A 20,343-nucleotide genomic window follows, 5' to 3' on the forward strand; every position below is an offset into this window, starting at 1 on the left:
AAAAGTTTAGAGTCACGCCGAGTCAGCTGGCTTCAAAAGGGATCATCTAAACACTTTTTTTTCTTTTTATTTTTATTTTAAATGTATAATGGAAAAACATGAAACGTGGCAATGTGATGGCATTTTTGCTTCGAAACGATCTTTATGTTTTAAATTTTGAAATTCCCACCATTTTGACCCTAAAAAATATGGAATAATTCAAAATCATCTGGTGATTGTTAAATTTAATCACTGCGTCTATTCCCAGAGTAAGCTAGGAAATGCTTGATGACATATTCGATAAACATGCTCTATACAACCCCAGCTGTATAGTTAGCCTTTTTCATTACTTTAAAATTGAAGGCACCGTAACAATTAAAAAAAAAACCTTTTTTAATTTTTAAGTTTCCGTACTATGTTTTCTTTTCAGTTTATGATTATTTTGATTAAAGAAATCAATTAAAATTTTGTGATACCTTATAAGCTATAGGATTATTTGGAAATTGCAACTCAATCATCCTGAGAAGTATCATATTTATCCATAAAATATTGAAGAAGTATTTCACAGTGAACATTTTTTGGAGACTGAACTGGCGTAGATCTGTAAATCTGAGAAGCAGTAAGGATAATTATGTTTACTGTCTTACCTTGTCGAGGATTATTGAGCTCATATTCGTGATGCGATCGAAGATGCTGTTTTCTGTCCTTTGAAGTTTTTTAGCAGTGTCATTTAGCTATATGAGAAATGGAAACAATAGTAGGCATGCTTGAGCAGTAGCCGATATTTCAGCCTTAATACATTCAGAGTTGGTTGTAAAACAAACGAAGAAGGCACTAGCCAAGACCGCGTTGTTTTTCAACATACCTCACTCGCTAAACTGGCTTGAAGAGTTATTAGCTCCTTTGTTTTCATGAACTATACAAAACAAAAAAAGAAAAAGAAAGAAAACTAGTTACGTTATTGAATGTTTCATCAACAGGGGCTAAATCAAGATAAAATTTAATTGATTTATAAATCTTATTCAGGAAAGGGTGGGGAGTTAGAGGGAAGAAAGAGCCCGCGCTAAGTTCAAACATTTGTAGCTTCAAAAACTTTTAAACTATATTTTCCTGAAAAGTAGCTGCGAATATTTTGAATCACGTGTCATTGTTATGTGGATTTATGTTTCTATGGCAACCACAGTCTGGTTGCCATGTTCTTTTTGAGTTTATTTCGTAAGTAATCAAGTTGAATTTACACATTTGCATCACATTTTAACGTTTCTTTATAGATTTTGATAAGTCGATCAATCACGTTTGGCGATTCTCTGAAGTTTTCGAACGACCGCTTTAAGGATGGCGTCAATTCATAAAAAAATAATGTCATTACCACGTCATGTGAAGTCTCATTCTATGTATCTGCCAGACGTTAAGTTGGCGAAACTAAGAACACAGATCTCGGAAGTTTAGTATACCACTGCTGGGAAGGAGAGTCTTGAAGAGTCTTAAAAGTCACAGTTAAGGAAAGAGGGGGAGGGCAGAATGCGTTCCTCACAAAAGGCTCAGAAATTCCTTAGCCTTGAGGTGTCATTGCCATGGGACTAAATTGCACTTGATCTTGTTTTTGAGGGGGTGGGGAAAGGGCAGTACCTTTGCAGCTCTAAGCCTCAGCCTAATGAAAGTTCAGGCTAATTTTTGACTTTCATCAAGTTAAGGGAGGCAAAGTGGAGTACTACAGCCTATTAAAGAACTACTCTCCGAGTGAGAATACATGGGAACCAGCCGAGCACCTGCCCAAAGATCTCATCACCGCCTTCGACTGGTTCACGTAAACATAATGCAGTAAAAATGGGTGGCTCGAGATCTCCCACGCCTTATCCATGTTTTGTTTTGTTAACATTCTGAGTCCGACAAAAAGCTCCTCTTGTAAAATGTTCTACAGACCGGTGATGCAAATGTTCAATGGACAAATTAGGGGAAACCCAAAATTCAGGAATTTTCAAATTGTCCTTAGAGCAATATTTTGACGTTATGTACATTCAGTTCCTAGTTATGGTAACAATGCAAAAATGTCATCGAAAATATGCAAAGGAAAGCTAGAAATTCATTGATAATAATTTATTGAATATTGATCTAGATGTGTGACCAGTTGTTCCGTAGTTAGAAAGTCATTAACAGCAGGAAATAATAGCTCTTGTTTGCTCACCAAATCCTGCCGTAGGCTTGTCATATTCTCCTCAAGAGTCTTCACTCTGTCCAATATCTCGTTATCAGAACTTGCTGCCAGAGCATTCATGGAAGCTACAGTAAGATCAATTCATCTCAATGTTAATTGCAACTTAAAGTCTTAAATTCCTTCACAACTTTTAGCAGGCCGACAATGTGTGAGAATACTGCCACAAAAAAAGATTCAGACGCCGCGCCTTGGAGAATGTATTATTTTAATTATGCTTTGAATAAAAATCTAATATATATTTTTGGTTCTATGATCGTATTTTGAAAAACATCATGTTAGGCGGTGTGAAAGTTTAAATCCTGATTTTTGCTTCAATGCATCGTAATTTTGTACTTCCAAGATATTTCTCAAAATGACGCGTATGACTTAATGTGCTGGGGTAAAGGGGTGCCTCGCCATGCATTGTCACAACAATAAAATATTTTGCTCAATTTCATGAACTCCTAACAAAACAGTGAGTCTTTTTTTTTTTCCGTTTGTTCGCTGAATGAATATTCTCTGTGTCGGCTGTGCATGGACCACACAGTTGCACAGCTTATCGTTATGACACCGCTCTTTATCAATACTGACGGTGATTCAGTGGATCTCGAGTCAGCGAAACTTAGAGCATCTATGTATCATACTTAATTGCTCCAGCTGGATGATGCTAAAGGTAAATAAAGTACTTTTTTTCCCACGAGTGTCGTCACGCTTTAAAAAAAACGTACAGCTTATGGAATGAAAACAAAGGCACTGCTCTGTTGGAGGCTATTATTTTCTTATTGCAGTCATTCTTTTGATCGTCACGCAGGTCTGATTTACAAGCAAAGGACAACAGAATGTCATTTAAATTTTGCAACTTAATAACGCCCCATCACCATAGACACAGAAAGAATTGAAGCAAACAACACAAGACAACAACAAAAACTATGGCCTGATAACATACACGAGTGGACAGGAAAATGCTTTGCTTGGGTGACACTCGAACAGTTGCATAGGTTCTACAGTAAGGCGCCTCGACGACACCCGCTAGAGTTCAGGGACATGAGTTTTTAAAAACGCGTCTAGGGGTACTGCAGTTGAACTGATGGCCGAATCCGTGCACAAATTCAATACACTGTCGAATGTCGAATTCATACACGTTTATCAGTTTCTGTTTGAAAATCGATATTGGTATTAATGTATTACTCACTTAATAAATGTACAAATAGCGGATTCTGTGTATACTGAGTACTCACACGTTGTAGATTGTTATCGTGTACAAAGTAAAGCTGAATTTCTTTATTTGGAGGTCTTCAGTATTATTTTATGGACATAATAAAGCAAATGTCATACATAATAGAGCAAATAACCTACTTTTCTAGAAAGACCAAATAAACAAGTTACGATTAGAGTAACACCAATTGAATAAAAGAACAATACGGGCAGGAAAGAAAGGAAATTGTTTAGATAACTACGTGATTGCATTGTTGTATTTTAACCACACGTATCTAACCAAACTTAGTAACAAACATATCATGATCAGTTATAGGGAATACATACCGACAAAAATCGATGGCCACATTTTTAGGACTGCAGTTTCTATGCAGTTTTTCGTTTATTTCCAAGCCAAAAAAAGTTTCCCGATTTTCCTTTTTGCTTGTGAGGACTGGGATGGGGGGGGGGGGGGGGGGGGATTTCGTTAAGTTATGTATCTAAGAATTTTCTGGTAAAAACAAGATTTCTTGTTAAACAAAAGAAACGACAACAAGCCCTATGGCGGAGAGGTGGATTAAGTAAGGAATGACATTTAGATGTAAAATCACAGCAGCTAACACCACTAAACCACCGCGCCTCCAAAATAACTGTAAATAACGGAAACCAAAGAATTTCACTTTGTTACAATTCGCTGATGTCATACGTATGAGAGAGTAAAAATACCAAATTATGTTTATATTTTAGCCTTCAATAAAGTTAGCTTACCTAACTGTTCGTCAGTACAACCACATTTATAAGCGATTTTTCCAAAGAACATCAAAAGAGTCAGTAAGACAGAAGCGATTGACAGAAAGCACAAAAGACTCACTAACGTCAATAACGCGCGACTTGAACCATGATTGGTGACAGTTTTGCCGTAGTCGTAGCTACCCTGTGGCTCTGCTTGTTGCCATGGATCATCCCTAGTGGTCTTTGGTCCTATTTCTTCTTCTACATGATACGTAATTTGTCTTTTCACGGGAGTCACCGCATTTGGCTTGTCATCTTCGTAAATCCAGTCTTGGAATGCTGGATTTACGACAATTCTTCCACCAGGAGCCTGCATCTTGGCTAGTCCACTTTTATTCTGTTGACAGCAAAGGAAGCTTGACGTCTTCAGCGAAGCTCCCTTACAAATTCGTGAATGTTCCGCAGTTTGCAATTTCGTGTGCAGCTATTTACTGAATAACACTCTTTAAGGTTCCGCCTGGGCAAGTTCTTTGTACTTGAACACTTAGCCTGTCATTGTGTTCAAAGCAGTTCATAACCAATATTCCGAAACAATTCCAATAAACCGTGCATGCAGCAACATATCAATTAAATGGCGTTTACGCTCGATAACAATCGGCAACAAGGAGCTCCACATGATTACATCAGTACTTCCATTGGCCAATAAGGCAAAAGAGAGTGAGCAGCACTGACTCTTTTTTATTTTCACACATTAACTTTGATTGTTTTGGTCGGATATGCGACATAAACAGGATAAATTGACTATAAATCGGCGATGACTTCTTTAATCATAAGAGATTTGACTTCTTCGATTAAAATGAATCGATATCGTTCGATAGCATGTTACTTTATTTTATTTTATGTTTTTTTTTTATTATTCTTTTTGTTGTTGTTGTTGTCTGTTTGTTTGTATATTTGCTGAGTTCGAAGGCAACAACTTTTAGTGAACAATATACCCTCCAAGTTTCAGTGTTTTAATTTTAATGATCTTGATGCTATATGGGGAACGGAGGCGGTGGGCAGAACTTGCTTTTCACCCCACCCCAGGGTGAAGCAAGAAAAGGGATAATTTCAGTTGAACTTGTATTAAGCACCACCGCATCAAGCGGTCACTCTCTATTAGGCGGTCAGTTTTCAAAGTCCCAAAATTACTTCTTTTAATTATTGTAATTTTTACTTTTATTAGGAGGCCACCGTTTTCAAGCGATCGCGGTCAGCCTTAATTTAAATCCCTAACGAGCTGTTTATATTGTCTCAACCTGTTTCAAACAGTCCCTTCGTAAAAGGAAACCACCTAAAATATCAGTAACGAATAGTCTGAGTCTAACGACCCACTAACTTTAGGATCTTGGTGTTAACGTTTTATTAGTTCGCTTTTTATACTTCTATTCTCCTTTGTCATACCATTTTATCTTTGCAGTTTCTTAATGAATTGAGTAAGTGACCGCTTTTGTGTATAAACTATACATTTCGCTACCCGGTAATGTGAAATGACATGGTATTTTTATTGTGTTTCAAATGTATTTCGCGCAACCTGTATTAAGCAGTCATTAAAGCCATTCCCCGAGAGTGACCGCATACAGGCTCGAACTGTACTGAGAAGTTTACTTTAAGGTATTCAAGCTTTACGCGTTTTCGCCTTTTTTGCAGTAACTGAAAGAAATTTCAGATGCAAGTTCTTGTCACAATAAAGCGGCTTTAGACGTTTAATATGTATGCAATTTTGCACGGTGCATTACTCAATTAATTTGAATAAACATACTGCCAAGCCCAAAATAAATCTCGGCTGCCTTTAGGGCTGTATTTGTTTGCTTCATTCATTAGTGGAACTACTTATTAGAAATGCTGAACACGTCCGTTGTTTTCATAACGGAAAGCAACCTATCAAAAACGAAAACCTCCGTCAAAGCATAAATCCAGTAGCGTAATCAGGGAACGGGAAGACCCTTTTTTAATTTTTTTTCCCCTTCCTGTGAACTGCACAGAGGGCAGGTCAGCCAATGGCTTCTCGGCTACTGCTCAGAGCGCCACCTTCTAAGCCACCACCATGCAAGTCCAATGTTCTCGTTGTAAACCCTGTTTTTCAAAACTGGTTCCAGGATGGCAACGAAAGAAACAAAGCAGCTCTTTCTAGGGCTAGGATCGAAGGCTACCATATGCACAGAAACTACGGAAACAAGAGGGACACGTGGAATTTACTCCATGACTCCCGGCTGAGCGTTAAAGGGAGTAATGTTGCCTCATTTAGACGTAAAGTAGTTAGCAGAAATCACATCGTGTGTCTTCTGGCGGGTCTAACTTGCTTGGTATCAATCACATCGTTTATTTTGACAGTCATGATGTTGTTTGGAAAATTTTCTGGACGCTGTGGATGCCCAGATAACCAAGGTAAATATAAGACGTAGTTCAAACACCTCGTTCTTAGCACCTTACTGATGAAGTTATTTTTTTATCTTTAATTTAGTTTTTGCTTCATGTGAATGTCCACAAATTGCTGTTTCACCATAAGATTATTAGTCTCAAGCTTGAGCAAAAGTCTACAATTTACTTAAATAACATAGACCTTGCGACATATTTTCAAGCTAAATTAACTAAAACTGGGTTTGGTAAAGTTCCAATTGATAGCTAGACAATATGCCAAACATTGTCATACGTGCACTTGGTTACACTTGGTTACACGAAAAAAGTTTGTTTGATTCTTAAATAACATAATAATGACTATCTGAAGGTTTCTAAAGCAAAATAATAGTTCCTTGGCCTCACACGTATGACTGGCTGCACACGTATAAGGTTTCTTTGTTATCACGTTAGCAAGAACACGTTATTGCGTTCTGGTTTGGAAAGGTTTTAAAATCTTTCCATCTCAGAAATCAAACCTTAAGTCAGTTTTTATTTATTAGTATTTTTTTTTTATTACTTCTTTTTTTAAGTGGAAGGCATAAAATGTAAAGAAAAGACGTTTACAATAACACAAAGGAGCGGCTGTCGACGCAATAGTCACGTTTGCCACCAATAAAATAAATCTGCATTAAAAGAAATAAAAGATTATTGTTTAACTACTTTACGAAAACATCACCTGACATCTCTGAAAATCCGTGGCGGCGGTGAGCAAAGGTGCTGCCGGTCCAATAGAAATTCGCTATGAGGGCAACATTGGATGATATTATTTTTTTTTTCTTTTTGTTTGCTTGTAAGAGAGGGTGGCTTTTAAGTTTTATCTCTTTCTGACATGCATTGTTTTACTTACTCTCGAAGCATATAATAATGGGTTGCGTGTAGGCATCAAACAATCGCCCTTGTAATTTTGGCAAAAATAGCATGAGTCGTGAACCCTGAAGGCATATGAATACTGTGACTGAATTAGGCACAGTAGAGCCGCCGCCGTAAACCTTTCTGCTGTGGTTCCGTTCGGTACTCATTCAATGTCAGCCACGCCTTTGCGTGAAGTCACCGCAAAGGAAGAGCCTCTTAATTTAGCCTCTTGGTCGGTTTTAACATATAAAGGCAGTTGTTACTATCTCTTCTCTGTGCTGTGGTTGATTTGTTTAAGACTGGATTTCGGCAAACATTCACTGAACCCATTTGGTCATCATCCCGTTCAAGATAACAATGGTATAAATTTGGCTCGTCGGCAATTGCACTGCCAAGGACATTGACGATCATGACTTACTTCTATAGCAGACATTTTAGAAAGAAATACGTAAACAAGACTGCGGTTATTGGATATCCAACATTTTGATTGAGTAAGGTGATTAAGGTGACATTAATTTGCTGTGACAAACATGGTCGTGGACGTTAGTCAAAACGTAACTTGCTGAGAAATTGTTTTCGCTCGAAAACGTCCCCGGGCAAACTGAAGTTATCAAAAGTTCGCTTCGTAGTAAAATTATCCCACGGAAGTCGAGAAGTTCCTGAACTCTTGCTGAAATGACAATAAATTTAATTTAATTTCATTTTATTTAATTTAATTTTTTTATCGGTGAATGGTTCAATGGCTTTAGAACTTACAAGGAACAGGTTTATAATTTTCCCTACCACCACGCATATTTTTCACGAACAGTAAGTTTCCAGTAGAGTGAAATCCTTCATCCGTCAAAATACCAAAACAATACACAAAATTAACAAGGAGAAAGAGGCGTTTTACAACTTGTCTTGTGTCTCAAATCTGTAAGTGAGCTTATTGCTTAGCTTAACTGACAGTTCAATACAAACACTTCATACAGCAACTGATTGAAAATATTTAGACTGATGGAAATTAGTTGTAGAACGAAACTGACAAATTTTGAGAGCAATTAATAAATGCGACGTTGTGTTAAGTTTTAATAGTTGTTCACACTGCTTTCGGTGAAGGATTTCAAGAAAGCAACCTAGCCTGATACTGTAGGCTGACAATTTTTTCTTCATGGTTGCCATGGTCAGTAAAATTCAGGGAAACCAGTTCTACTTTTGACAGGGAAATATCAAAAAGTTTTGCCGGAAGTCAAATGAGTTCAAACTTCAAAGTCAGAATCAATGAAGCGTCAGGAAATTTATTATTGGTATTCCCTCATGTTTACAATAGAGTTTCATTGTTTGCAAGGGTAATGACGCAAAAACGTTTACTTAGGAAATGAATTCTTTGGCTTCATTTTGAAATCCTATTGCATATTTTTGTAATGAACATTTCTTTTCTTGTTTTTTTTTTTTTTCTATTTCTTTTGTTTTTCTTTCTTTTTCACTTTTCTTTCAAATTTTAATAATTTCTAACAGAGTTGTTCATAAACCATTTTTTCGGGCTTCCTGTGCTGATTATAACTGCACTGACTCCCACGTACACATAGAATTATTGTTGAAGGTAATAGTTTCATGCAAATAAATGAAGCGTATGATTAAAAGCTTTGCATATTTTAATCTTACAAGAAACGTTCGAAACGTTGCCTTTAAACAATATTTACTTTGCTTAAGATCAGGCAAGAGGCAAGAGAAAATGATCTCTTGGATTAAGAGCTTGACTTAGTTTCATTTGGCTTGGGATTATAATTTTTTTTTTTAAATTTAACTGAATTCAAAAGAAGTCTGAATTAATATTCTTTTATTTTGAAAAATATTCAAAGTTTGCCTCCATAATTCGTTTTTATTGTATCCTCAGCTTCCACTCAAGCCCAAAAGGCGACACCGTCTGATAATATCGCGTTACTATTTGCGAGGATAAAGTCGTTGGAAGACAATGTGACCAGTCTTCAGGAAAACCTGGTAACAAATCAAGTAGTTTTGTAGATAGGTTATTGCCTGAAGTCATTGCAGTATGTGTACGGCGCAAGCTATTTTGGTGGTGGTGGGGGGGGGGGGGGGGATTTAGGGGAGGGGAGGGGAGGGGAAGGAGGTGATAGGGAGGCTAGCATGTTCTGTAACAAATTTGGAGACTATAAAAGCATTTTGTTTTTCAGTATTCTCCTTTTAGTCTTGAACAACTTTAGTATTTTTAGTTAATATTAATTATTAGTTATTAATTAATATTAGTTAACAGCGGACGTTTCGGCGTCATCGTGACACCATTCTCAAGGCAAAGTGGATAAATTAGTGTTTGCTTATGTTTCAACAAATTATTAATTAATTATTAATATTATAATAAGAGTTTTTGTTTTACCCTTAGTCAGAGCCGAACAACGTGTATTTAAAGTTTAACAAGACAGTGATTTCCTGTGTGACATGACTTTAACACCCGACAGAATGCTCTGATGAAGGTACAAAATATTGATTGTCTCAACATTTTTCCTAACTATGATAGTTCGGGTGCATTTTTTTCCAGATATTAAAATCAAAACGGCTTGATGACCTTGAAAACTCTTACAAGGCCCTTGTTACCGTGACTGGAAATTTCACGAGACCGGTACGTTAAGCATGATATCATAGCTGTTATGTAAAGCTGGACAGTCATAGAGTAGTTATCATTTAAAAAAGGCAGCTACGGACCTGCCATTTGAGGCAGAATCTCTCATTAAATTTCAAACATAGGGAATGAACGCTATTTAACTTGGCAAAAAAGAGCAACAGGGTTATACAAGACGACTCCGATCCAGTGACCTTTCTCCGTATTCCTAATACCCCATTCCTGCAATAAAAAGATATAGATGGTAACAAAGTCGATCAAGGATGTAAGGACTGTCGTAGCAATGATTTTACTGGAGTTTACTGTGGTTCTTGTTGTTGATAACGACTTACTCAGATAAGGAAATCACATTTTCTCTTTTATCTGTTTTGATTTATCTTTATGTCCTTTCCTTCCAGACATTAAATTCAAGTCAACTTGAAAAAGTCGAGGTTACCCTTAATATCCTGGAAAACAAAACTAAACATTTGGCGGAGAAAGTAAGTGAATATTTTACTAATATTAGCTGCAATTAAAAGTGCCGTCGGCACTGTTCAGATTCGTTGAAAATAGTTACTCTGTGTTTTCAAGCGAAAGTGGTTTTAATGTCTCAGTATAGAAAATTGACCATTACGAGTGTATAAATGTTTGATTAAGAAGTCAGAAACCTTTTTTCATACATTTTATGCGCGAAATTTGCCCGTTTCTGAGAGATGGTCTGAAAGGGTATCCGGATACCTTAACGCTACTTAAATGTACGCTGAAGAAGAAGTTCACGTGAGTTCGAAATAATAAAGGAATTGATTACCGTGAGAGAGAAGGTAGTATTTGTAAATGAAGGAAATTAAGGTAAGTATGGAATTCTTATAGTCCATCAAGGAAGAATGTGCTGATGATCCCAAATTCTGCGAAACTAGAACCCCACTTTGCCATGCAGTTCGCGGACATTTACGCTTCAAGAAAATGCTACTGATGTATAGTAAATGAATGCCATATTTTTAGTTCGCGTTAATTCACTATCATAAAGTAAAACAAGGCTCCTCTCAACTGTTATCTGTAATATACAGCAACAATAAATGACTGTGTAGATCTAGACGGATTAAAAAAGTTCATTTTTGTTTATTGCCCTTAGCAACTACTTCCTATGTGGTTATGAACCAATCGAAGGTGTAGGTAGTAAAGCTTTGCTGACGGTATCACTTCATTAAAAATGCTCTTCCTGTGAGCCGTTTACAAAAATATGGTATACTAAAAAGGCACTAAAGCTATAACAACATGATCCTAGATAGCAAATACTAAAAGAAACCATTATATAGTTAATGTTAATTAAGAACATTTTAAAGAAAGAAACATGTCCATGCAGACAAAGATGGATGAACAACCTACTGGTATCAATGTAACTCGGCACCGTTCTTCTGTTGTTTTTCCTCCTTTTGCAGTTACAACAGGTTGGCCTTAATGTTACAAGTTACTGTGCATTTGCTTCTCAAACTTATATAAAGCTAGAAGATTTCGAGATCAGAACTAACGGTACTCTTGCCATGGTACGTACCAACAAATCGTTATGATATGCTTAGACTCTCAGAAAGCACTCTTTGCTCTATTATTGTTGTTGTTTCGTTTGTTTGTTTGTTTGTTTGTTTTTTGTTTTTGTTTTCTTTTTCTTTTTGTTTTTGTTTTTGTTTTATTTTATTTTATTTATTTATTATTATTATTATTATTATTATTATTATTTTTTTTTTTTTTTTTTTTTTTTTTGGGGGGGGGGGGGGGGGGGGGGTTCCGTTAAGGAATGAGAAAGAAAGCCAAAACCAATTCTGGCTTGCCTGCTCCAATTTCCAGCATTTGATTGCATGTATTTGCTTCGAGTCCAGGGGCCAGAGTTCACGAAGCCCTTCTAACTTAAAATGTATCTTACGCATTTTTTCTTAACAAAAACCTGTTGTTGAAGTAACTGCAACAAACTATTGTTTAGAATTAATAATTAGGATACATCTAAACTTGGGAAGGCTTCGTGGATCTTACCCCCGATTGATTCATTGCACCGTTTGCGTCCATTGTGATTGGCCAGAGTGATTACTATAGTTGACGTTTCGATTTCACGACACTCAATCGAAAACAACTGATACTCGTTGACAATTTTTTCCTGGTGTTATTTGTAAAGACGTACAAAAGCGTGTGTGCATTAACCTTACATACAATGTTATTTTCTAGTTAAACAGAACGACTGTAAACCTCCTCGCACAAGATAGCAATCTGAATACATTGGTGAACGATCTCAACACAACCCTGTTAGAAAAGGTGATGATCTGGGATTCAAATATCAATTTGACATTTGTTGCTTTAATCCTCTGCCTTTCATGACGAATTATTCATATCTGTTCATGCTTCTTTTTAGCCCTTTTTTCTCTTCCAACATTCCAAACGAATATTCAACTAAACACTTTCTAATTACAAATGATTTTAACATAATATAACAGAGGTTTAATAATTTAAATTTACCCATCTTAAAGGGGAGGTATCATGTGGTTTCTTATATCTTTTGTTAAAAATGATGAAATAAGACCTTCAATCAGCTGCCAAGTAATTCTAGAATGACGAGAGGAAAGAAATCAACTCAATTTTTGAAAGGGACAAATCGTGATCTGTTCTAGCGCATTTTGGAAGCAAAAATGTGAGAAGTTGAGAACCATTAGCCTAACATTTTTAAAGTTTCAATCCATACCGACCTACTCTGTGTCTGGCCAGAGGCGCTAATCAACAGTTTTATTGCGCTGAGGTGATAATTCATAACAAACTTGACAATTATTTTGTTTTTTCTGCTGACAGACAAACATTTTTGGGTTTTGAAATGACAGCAAATTTGCATGATACTTCCCCTTTAAGGATGCATGTTTTACCAGCAGAACAAATAAATCCCTTTGGCTTGCGGACCTTCATCGTAGGAAAAAAAAATATACAGGAGTCGAGCAAGCATGCGCTTCAAGAGAATATAGAAGTTAATTATTAAATATAAATGAGTGTCTATTGACAGAGTCAATCAAAATGTAATGCAGAGAATAGGCCTTTAATTTGGTTAAAAAAGGTACTGATAATCCTTTGTGCGTAATTTTTAACCACATTTAGAAAGGTCTATTCTATACACTGCATTTTTGATTGACTCTGCAAAAAGTACAGTTTCGTGCATGCCTTTTACTCTTCAGTAGCCCCTTTCCATCTGACAACGGTTAACATAAACTTAGCTTCACCTTGATAGTCCTTCCGTTTTTGTTTTTTGTTTGTTTTTGTTTTTTCTTGCATCTTTTAGGACATGAAATATCATTCTATCGTCGCACTGAAGTTGAATATACTTGAAAAGATTTGTTTTAAACTTGCTTCCTACTTTAAATCCTATTAAAATTAAATCTCTCAATTTTGATCTCTAGACAAGCTCGTTATAACGTTTTCTCGCTGTTGTTACAATACAATACAATACCTTTATTTTACGTGGTAAATGTTCTTAGCTTATCAGCTACTTTACAGACACACCACGAAAAAAAAAATAAATAAATAAACTAAAAATGTTAATAAATAGAGAGAATGGCTTAAAATTGTATGTACAATAAAAAAATTATAAAAACTAAGAGCGGATCACAAGATCATTACATAGTGATATTACAACTGAACAATATGTATTTACATGTATTTGCGCAATTAGAATATAAAGTTTAAGAAATCCATTTTGGACATTAAGTTCTTAAATGATCCAATACTGTTAGCGGCACGGAACTGATCCGGAAGAGCTATCCAAATCTTAGCTCCGGTGTATCTCCAGGATTTAAGTCCATTGGTGGTAAATGCATTCACTTTGGGTAGCTCGAGGATGTGTTTTCCTCTAAGATTATTATTAGTTGATCGTTCATGCAATAGCTCACCTATTCCTCTGGGGACTTGTTGCAATACTTTCTTCTAATCAGTATAAACTAACATTTCAAATCTTTTTCAGTTAGATAAAATCAGTACCTCCATAACAGACGTCAAAACTCTGGCTAACCAGACGGAGAAGGCCTTCAGTATTTTTAAGAACATAACCGAAGATTCTCTTGCGTCGGTAAGTGTATATTACGTTATAAAATTGGATAATAATGGACCTGGGTATCTGCTTCTGCCTACCGCTTATTTCATTTTGTTTATTTATTTTTATTTATTTGTTTTTGTTTTTTTGTTCTACTATTTTATTTCTTTTTGTGCGCATATTTATTTATTTGCCTACACGACAGGTTTTAAGTAGTCTCGGAAACTTCGAGCGAGACGCAAATTTGACAATGGAAAAGCTGTATCTGAGTATCTCCAACACAAGCAATGAGGTAAAGCTATGTATAGTTTCTGCTGTTGTTATTGTTGTTATTGGCAACATACATTATTATAGTTACATTATACATTATTGTAGTTTCCAGCGAAACCCATATTAAGTGCCTTTTAATTGACTCAATCCAACCATATGGAGAGTTGTCAGTGGTGTGCATGCTGTCAACGTATGTCATTAACTTTCCCGAAATGCAGAAACTACTGGCTGACAAAAAACAGAAGTTGGACGCAAAAGTTGGCAACGATCCCTATTCAGCTAGCCAATAATGAGCATGATAATGATGGCGATGGTTCTCATTTCCTTATCGCTGTAAATTTCTTATCGACACGACAATTATATATTGCATATCTTGTGCATTTTATTATCGTTTCAATTAATTCAGACATCATTTTTTTGGCTCCATCTGTTGAGATTGATTGATTTCTTGATTTTCCTGGTTCAGCAGCCTAACTAATTCCCGTAAACTGCCAGAAATGGCCAATCAAAGTCCTAATTAGCCAAACAATGCTTAAATGTTTTGAATCGTCTGATAAAAAGAGACCTCGACAAGCAAAGAAACAGCGCTAGCAACCTTTATTTATTATCTTGACAGCTCAAGAAATCAACGGACAGACTTGATCAAGAAGACATCAATCTAAGGGTACTCTTAACAGAAATTAACAACACGCTCTTATTAAAGGTATGGGGATTGGTTTACTATGTGTTGTTTATAACAACCAGCAGGAACACTAAGATCTTTTGTGATTTACAGCTGAAGTCACGTGATACCTAAGACACGATACAGGTACATAAGGAAGCAGCAGCAATTCTAACGTTGTCATGAAAGCCGTTTGCAAAAGAAAGACACAAAAAGTGATTTCAGGGCAACATCTTTCAAAGGTAGCTTGCATTGCTAATAAATTGTGCAAATCTTAAGGGTCCACTGTGTTAAAATATTTCGTTTTACGGTTCAGCGAAAATCAAATTATTCAGGCTTTCAGTCAACGTAATTCGATTCTGATTTCTATTAACTACAGCTAACTATAAAGGTTACAAATTTAAAAAAGCCTAGTGCCACAATCGATACAAAATGTATTATTTAAACACTAGTGTTTGTTTTGTTCTGTGGCTTGAATTGCGCTCGTATTTCCTTGTCAAGGAACTCTTGTGCTCTGGCTTGCATGTACACTTCCGCTTGCACCGCTCTGAAAGCTAACGAATCTTTCAATTTGTCAAAACTATCTGCCTAGGTTGGTCAGTTCTATTTGCAAACGGGATGCAGACATTTAATCGACTGGCTGTATACAAGTCACTCGAATTCTTTCAAAATGATGCACTATGCCTTTTTAATGTTTGGCCAGCCATAAGTTTTGGAAAATGGGAAGCGTCCTTAGATTGCCACTGTGCTGGTCTCCAGAGATCCATCATGTGTAGTATGTATGTTAGGTGAATGCTGTGGGACAAGTATGCACTCTGAAAAGTGCAAATGCAAAAGGAAAGAAACAGTTCTCGCAGCACCGCCGATTCGAAGGTATCTAGGTCGAGAGAAGAGCATATATACATACCTGAATGTAGTCAAATTCGTAATGAGTATTGAATGTCTTCCTCAGGGTTTATTAAAAGTGCCCTTTTATTCGCTGCCTCTTTATGGCGTAGACGTACCTTTCCGTTTTCATCGGGTAGTTAAACTAACCTCGGACCCTCAATTATAGTCTACGACCACTGGTGCGTTCATCTCCAGAGGTTCATCATATGCACCGCATGTGATGGTTGGCATGAGGCGTAAGAAAAATGAGAACCTTAGCCTCCAATTACACACCACGCCCGACACAGTGCTAACGATTCCCAAGCAAAGTAGGACGAAACAGCTCTCCCTTGCCAGGTTTGTGGGTAACTCAGCCTGGAGATGAATAAGGGCGCATTATTTTACGTACCTACCTGCAGCCCAATATTGAAACTGTTTATTACCTTTGCAGGTGGACAACGTCAGCAAACTTCAGGGTCCAATGGGTCCGCCCGGCTTTAACGGTTCTCAAGGGCCTATTGGTCCAGTAGGACCCCAAGGATTCAGTGGTACACAGGGACCTCAGGGTGTGATTGGTCCTCGGGGATTTAACGGTTCGCAAGGTTCTCCAGGAGCGTTTGGACCTCAGGGAGCAGGAGACTTTTCATCGTGTGAGTACAAGACGGCCTCAATTACAGGAAGTCAAACTCCAGTAAGAAGCAACATCCATGATCCGTCTGTGCAAGTTATTCTTTCCGAGCCAAGTGTAAGTCTTATAAAATTATATCAATCTATCCTTATATGAAAACAGCTTTAAAAAAATGTTAGGGGCCTCCGGTATTGAAGCAAGTAGCTTCAGTGCCTTAGAATTTTCTTGTAGGGTCCGTGAACGAGCAGCTAAGATTTCTGCATTATATTTTTTGTTTGTTTGTTTGTTTGTTTGTTTGTTTTGTGTGAAATAGATTTAAATTACTGACAGAACTGTCCTTGATTTGCTGAACAACCAAAATTGGTTACTTGAATTATTCAGGGTATTTTTAATTAGCTAACTTCCCAAAACATAATTTTATCATGTATAGTGCCAGTTTTTATTTAGCATTCACGAAACACCCATAGTTGGACGAAAACCGATACAATTTTAGAGGTTGAAAACGGCCAAAAATCATGTCAACATATTTTTATAGTTTTACTTTTGGGAGTTAGCACTTGATATTACCATTAATATCGTTATGTTTTCACCGACTACAGGTACGGAAACATATTTTGTTAACATGCAATCAAATGCCGTACTTTTTTCTTTGTCTCTTACAGGGTAAAAGAATAGTTGCTGTTTCATGCTCAACAAACCTAGCTCAAATGTATCTTGTTTCAAGTGCCGTCAGCCCAGGCGGTGTTCGGTTTTACTACTGTGATTGCAAAGGACATTATGGTAGTGGCTCAGCTTCTGTGTCTTGTGTCATGAGCTACTGGCAATGTCCGCTAAGCACATAACATTGCTACGCAGTTTCGTTGAGTTTGTGGCACAAGTAACTAATGTTAACGGATATCTGTAACAGTTATAAGTAACGAGTGACTATTTTTCAAATAGTTACTCGTTAATATGGATACATTTTGTCTGTTGGAACCCAGAACGTTTAGCATGCTGTCTGAAGATAAATATACCCCTACTATCACCACTGATGGACGGCCCAGTTTCCCGTACTATAGGGGTACTTGACGGCTCGTTAAATACACATATCGGGAGTTCGTTTTCCCGTCTCCCCCCTAGGCGAAAAAATAAAGAAAAACGAAGGACTTATAAAAAATACGTGAAATTTGAAAATTCGATTTAATTGAGAAACAAAACAAAACTTTCTTAAGTGACAACTGTGATTAGAACGTGCATCCCCAAGGACGCATTACAACTTCACGCCGATTTAAGTGTGTACCCCAAAATTTGGGGTCGTTAAGTATTCATATATTCAAGCTATTGTTCTCTCTTTTGTCGAACAATTTCCGATAATACAGCATGTTTCCGAAGATCGCAAAGCCTTTGAAGTAGGTGAGATATTTTATCTTTTGTTTTAGAGTTTCCTGATGGCCTGTGGAAGCTCCCTGGGGAGGCTAGAGAAATGAGTCACCATGATCACATCGACTCGCAACGATCGAGAGTTTTAAAAACAACTTCCCGTCCTGCAAACTAGCGAATAATCAATAAACAAATTTTGTTCGCTAAACAGATACATGGATTTGCCGATTTGTTTATCTCTCATCTTTAATGACAGCGATCTACAACAGATTCTCGCTTTTCAGCTAAAAGTTAGAGAATCGCTGATCAGTGTAAAATGTAAATAAGGTCAACTAAGAAGAGCACGTGCCTACATAGGCCAAAGAGCTGATGTTATTGTTTGTCAATGCGTCATTAAGTATAATCAGAATGCGACTTCCACGCTGAGTTTCCCTTTTTTCTTCCTTTTTTGGTCTGATATTTTGGAATCTCTTCGCTAGAAGCAAGTATTTTAGAAACATAAACTTAATTACGATCGACCGCGTCTTCACTCGTAACAAACAAAGCGCACAGCATCAAATACCAGTTTCCTTACAATGAATTACAATTGGAACTCTTTTGACTCTTTCATAGCTCCTAAAGAATACAAATCAATGTTTTAGCTTTTTCGTAAAAAAATTATCATTAAACGGATGGTATTGATTTCCACGCGTCGGGAAGATGATGATGCCATGCACAAATTTAATTAAGCATAATAACTCCGCCGCTCTAAGCAGCGCTTGGCGAAAAATATCGAAACTCGGCTCACAGTGATCAAAACACAACGTTTAGGATCTCTTTTTAAAGCTCTCAAAAGACTCGTCATTCACTGATATAAAGAACAGCTTAAAGTACTTTGCGAAGAACTTAAAACCATCAAACGTCTGCAGTGATTCCTCGCAGTTCCTATTGATAACTAGAACAAAGGAATACTCTCGCAACTTCGCGGCTATTTGGCTGCTTAATTAGACAATTGTTCTTGTCTTTTGAATTCGCTTCTTGGTCTTCCTGCAAAGTTCTCACCTTTTCTCAACCGAGAAAAACGAGCAAAACGCTTTTTGTCTTTCGTAGCCTTATATTAACAAGACTTAAACCCTATCTATACTGTAAAGGGAGGAGGGGAAGGGAGTTCTGCCTGCTCTGAATTTGTGCGTTTAACTACGCAGTTTCTTTGCCTTCATGACAACAGGAAATTAAGTTACTTGAAAAGATATAAGTACAAGAAATGATTAACGTACAGGCTATGATTTCGTGAGCTCAGTTTATACCATTTCTTTTCAGTTTTTGTGACGAGTAATAGTGGATGTGCAGAAAGTTGATCTCAGCATCCTGGAATATTATTGTCAGTGTCCATATCAGTATCAATACAACAGTCCCAATATCATTATAAGTGTTTTATTGAATTACTAAAAAAAAAAAAAATTTTAATTATAACTGATTATAATTAATATACCTTACTAATTATAATTGATAAAAGTTATCGATTTGGATATATCTTACCCATTCGTTCGTTCAAAAATGCGATACATATTAGTTACAAATGAATTGCGATTTTACGGCTTTACTTAAAATAGGTATCCAAGCCATGTGCGATCTTTTAAAATTCTCTACGTACGTGTTTTAATCTTGTAATATGCCGCATCTTATATTTTAAAAGAGAAAAAACTTTTAACGCTTTCACTTGCTCTTAGGTCAGTCATAAATTTAGTGATTTCGACAACAGGTCTTTACAAACTTCTGTCGATGTTTCCCGTTCAGTATAATTACTATTGCTTTTCGATGGCTTAATGGACCAGATATTGACTGGAGTAAAAGTAAATTGAATAATTAAGCTAATTTGAATTGTTCGACCTTTTCTGTTGGGGAAACTGAAAATTTGACAATCTTACGTGATATCGCACTTTGTGTACATTCCCACGACTACGAATTCGGGTAAATTCTGATTGGCTTTAAAAAGACTACTTCACACACACTTTATTTTATTTGAAATAAATGTGATGGTATATTTCAAGAATGGCTAATGAATGAGAATGATGTATTATTAGGGAAAGTGGCACAGGCACACTCTGAAAAAAGAAATCCGAGTGCTCCTATCAGGAGTCGAACCTAAGACCTTCCGATTACTAGTTCGGATGCTCTACCACTGAGCTACAGGCCATTAAACTAGGTTCATGGGACAAAACTGTAGCTTATTATAATACAGTGGTAGTTGTTAGCTGGTCGAGAGAATTTCCCAGGCATTCATTTTTCCCGTCTCTTTTCAGCGACAAAAGAAAGGAAAACGCGGGTTACATTTTGTCATGGTTGTTACTTTTTCTAACAGAAGCTTTAGAAAAAAAAAAAACTGGAAAGTTTGTGCAAAAAATCGTGAAAGGGCATTACTGATTTTCAAAAATTTTGTCTTTCGTTCAGCTGGTATCTCTTTTTATTGTTTCTTTTATTCCTTTGTTTTGCTAAAATAAAGGAAAGATGTCCGTTATAAATGAACTTCAAGCCATAT

General features: G+C 36.6%; 2 protein-coding genes across 2 annotated transcripts in view; one reads left to right on the top strand and one right to left on the bottom strand.

Moving 5' to 3' along the window:
- The window catches only part of LOC146489135 (uncharacterized), a 28,700-nt gene extending 24,130 nt beyond the window's left edge, over positions 1-4,570 (bottom strand). Inside the window, exons 1-4 of the mRNA XM_085106384.1 lie at positions 4,136-4,570; positions 2,165-2,259; positions 845-895; positions 627-713 (exon numbers count right to left, since the gene is read on the bottom strand). Coding sequence (XP_084962510.1) covers positions 627-713; positions 845-895; positions 2,165-2,259; positions 4,136-4,475 — 573 coding nt within the window. The 5' untranslated portion in view covers positions 4,476-4,570. The remainder of the gene's footprint in view (positions 1-626; positions 714-844; positions 896-2,164; positions 2,260-4,135) is intronic.
- A 1,460-nt stretch (positions 4,571-6,030) lies between these two features.
- On the top strand, positions 6,031-18,788 carry LOC146489136 (uncharacterized). The gene is made up of 11 exons (XM_085105961.1): positions 6,031-6,526; positions 9,267-9,370; positions 9,927-10,007; positions 10,406-10,486; positions 11,426-11,530; positions 12,201-12,287; positions 13,972-14,076; positions 14,246-14,332; positions 14,927-15,013; positions 16,290-16,583; positions 17,129-18,788. Exons 1-11 carry the CDS (start codon positions 6,139-6,141, stop codon positions 17,306-17,308), a joined length of 1,599 nt encoding a protein of 532 aa, XP_084962087.1. The 5' UTR covers positions 6,031-6,138; the 3' UTR covers positions 17,309-18,788.
- Positions 18,789-20,343: the final 1,555 nt, after the last annotated feature.

Source organism: Pavona decussata, unplaced genomic scaffold (assembly GCF_977016875.1).
Source record: "Pavona decussata unplaced genomic scaffold, jaPavDecu1.1 SCAFFOLD_6, whole genome shotgun sequence".
Taxonomy (NCBI): Eukaryota; Metazoa; Cnidaria; class Anthozoa; order Scleractinia; family Agariciidae; genus Pavona; species Pavona decussata.

Coding starts and splice junctions, on each gene's coding strand:
- LOC146489136 (XM_085105961.1), top strand. CDS start 6,139: ATGGCTTCTCGGCTACTGCTCAGAGCGCCACCTTCTAAGCCACCACCA. Junction 10,008..10,405: donor CTGGAAATTTCACGAGACCG/GTACGTTAAGCA, acceptor CTTTCCTTCCAG/ACATTAAATTCAAGTCAACT. Junction 14,077..14,245: donor CCGAAGATTCTCTTGCGTCG/GTAAGTGTATAT, acceptor CCTACACGACAG/GTTTTAAGTAGTCTCGGAAA.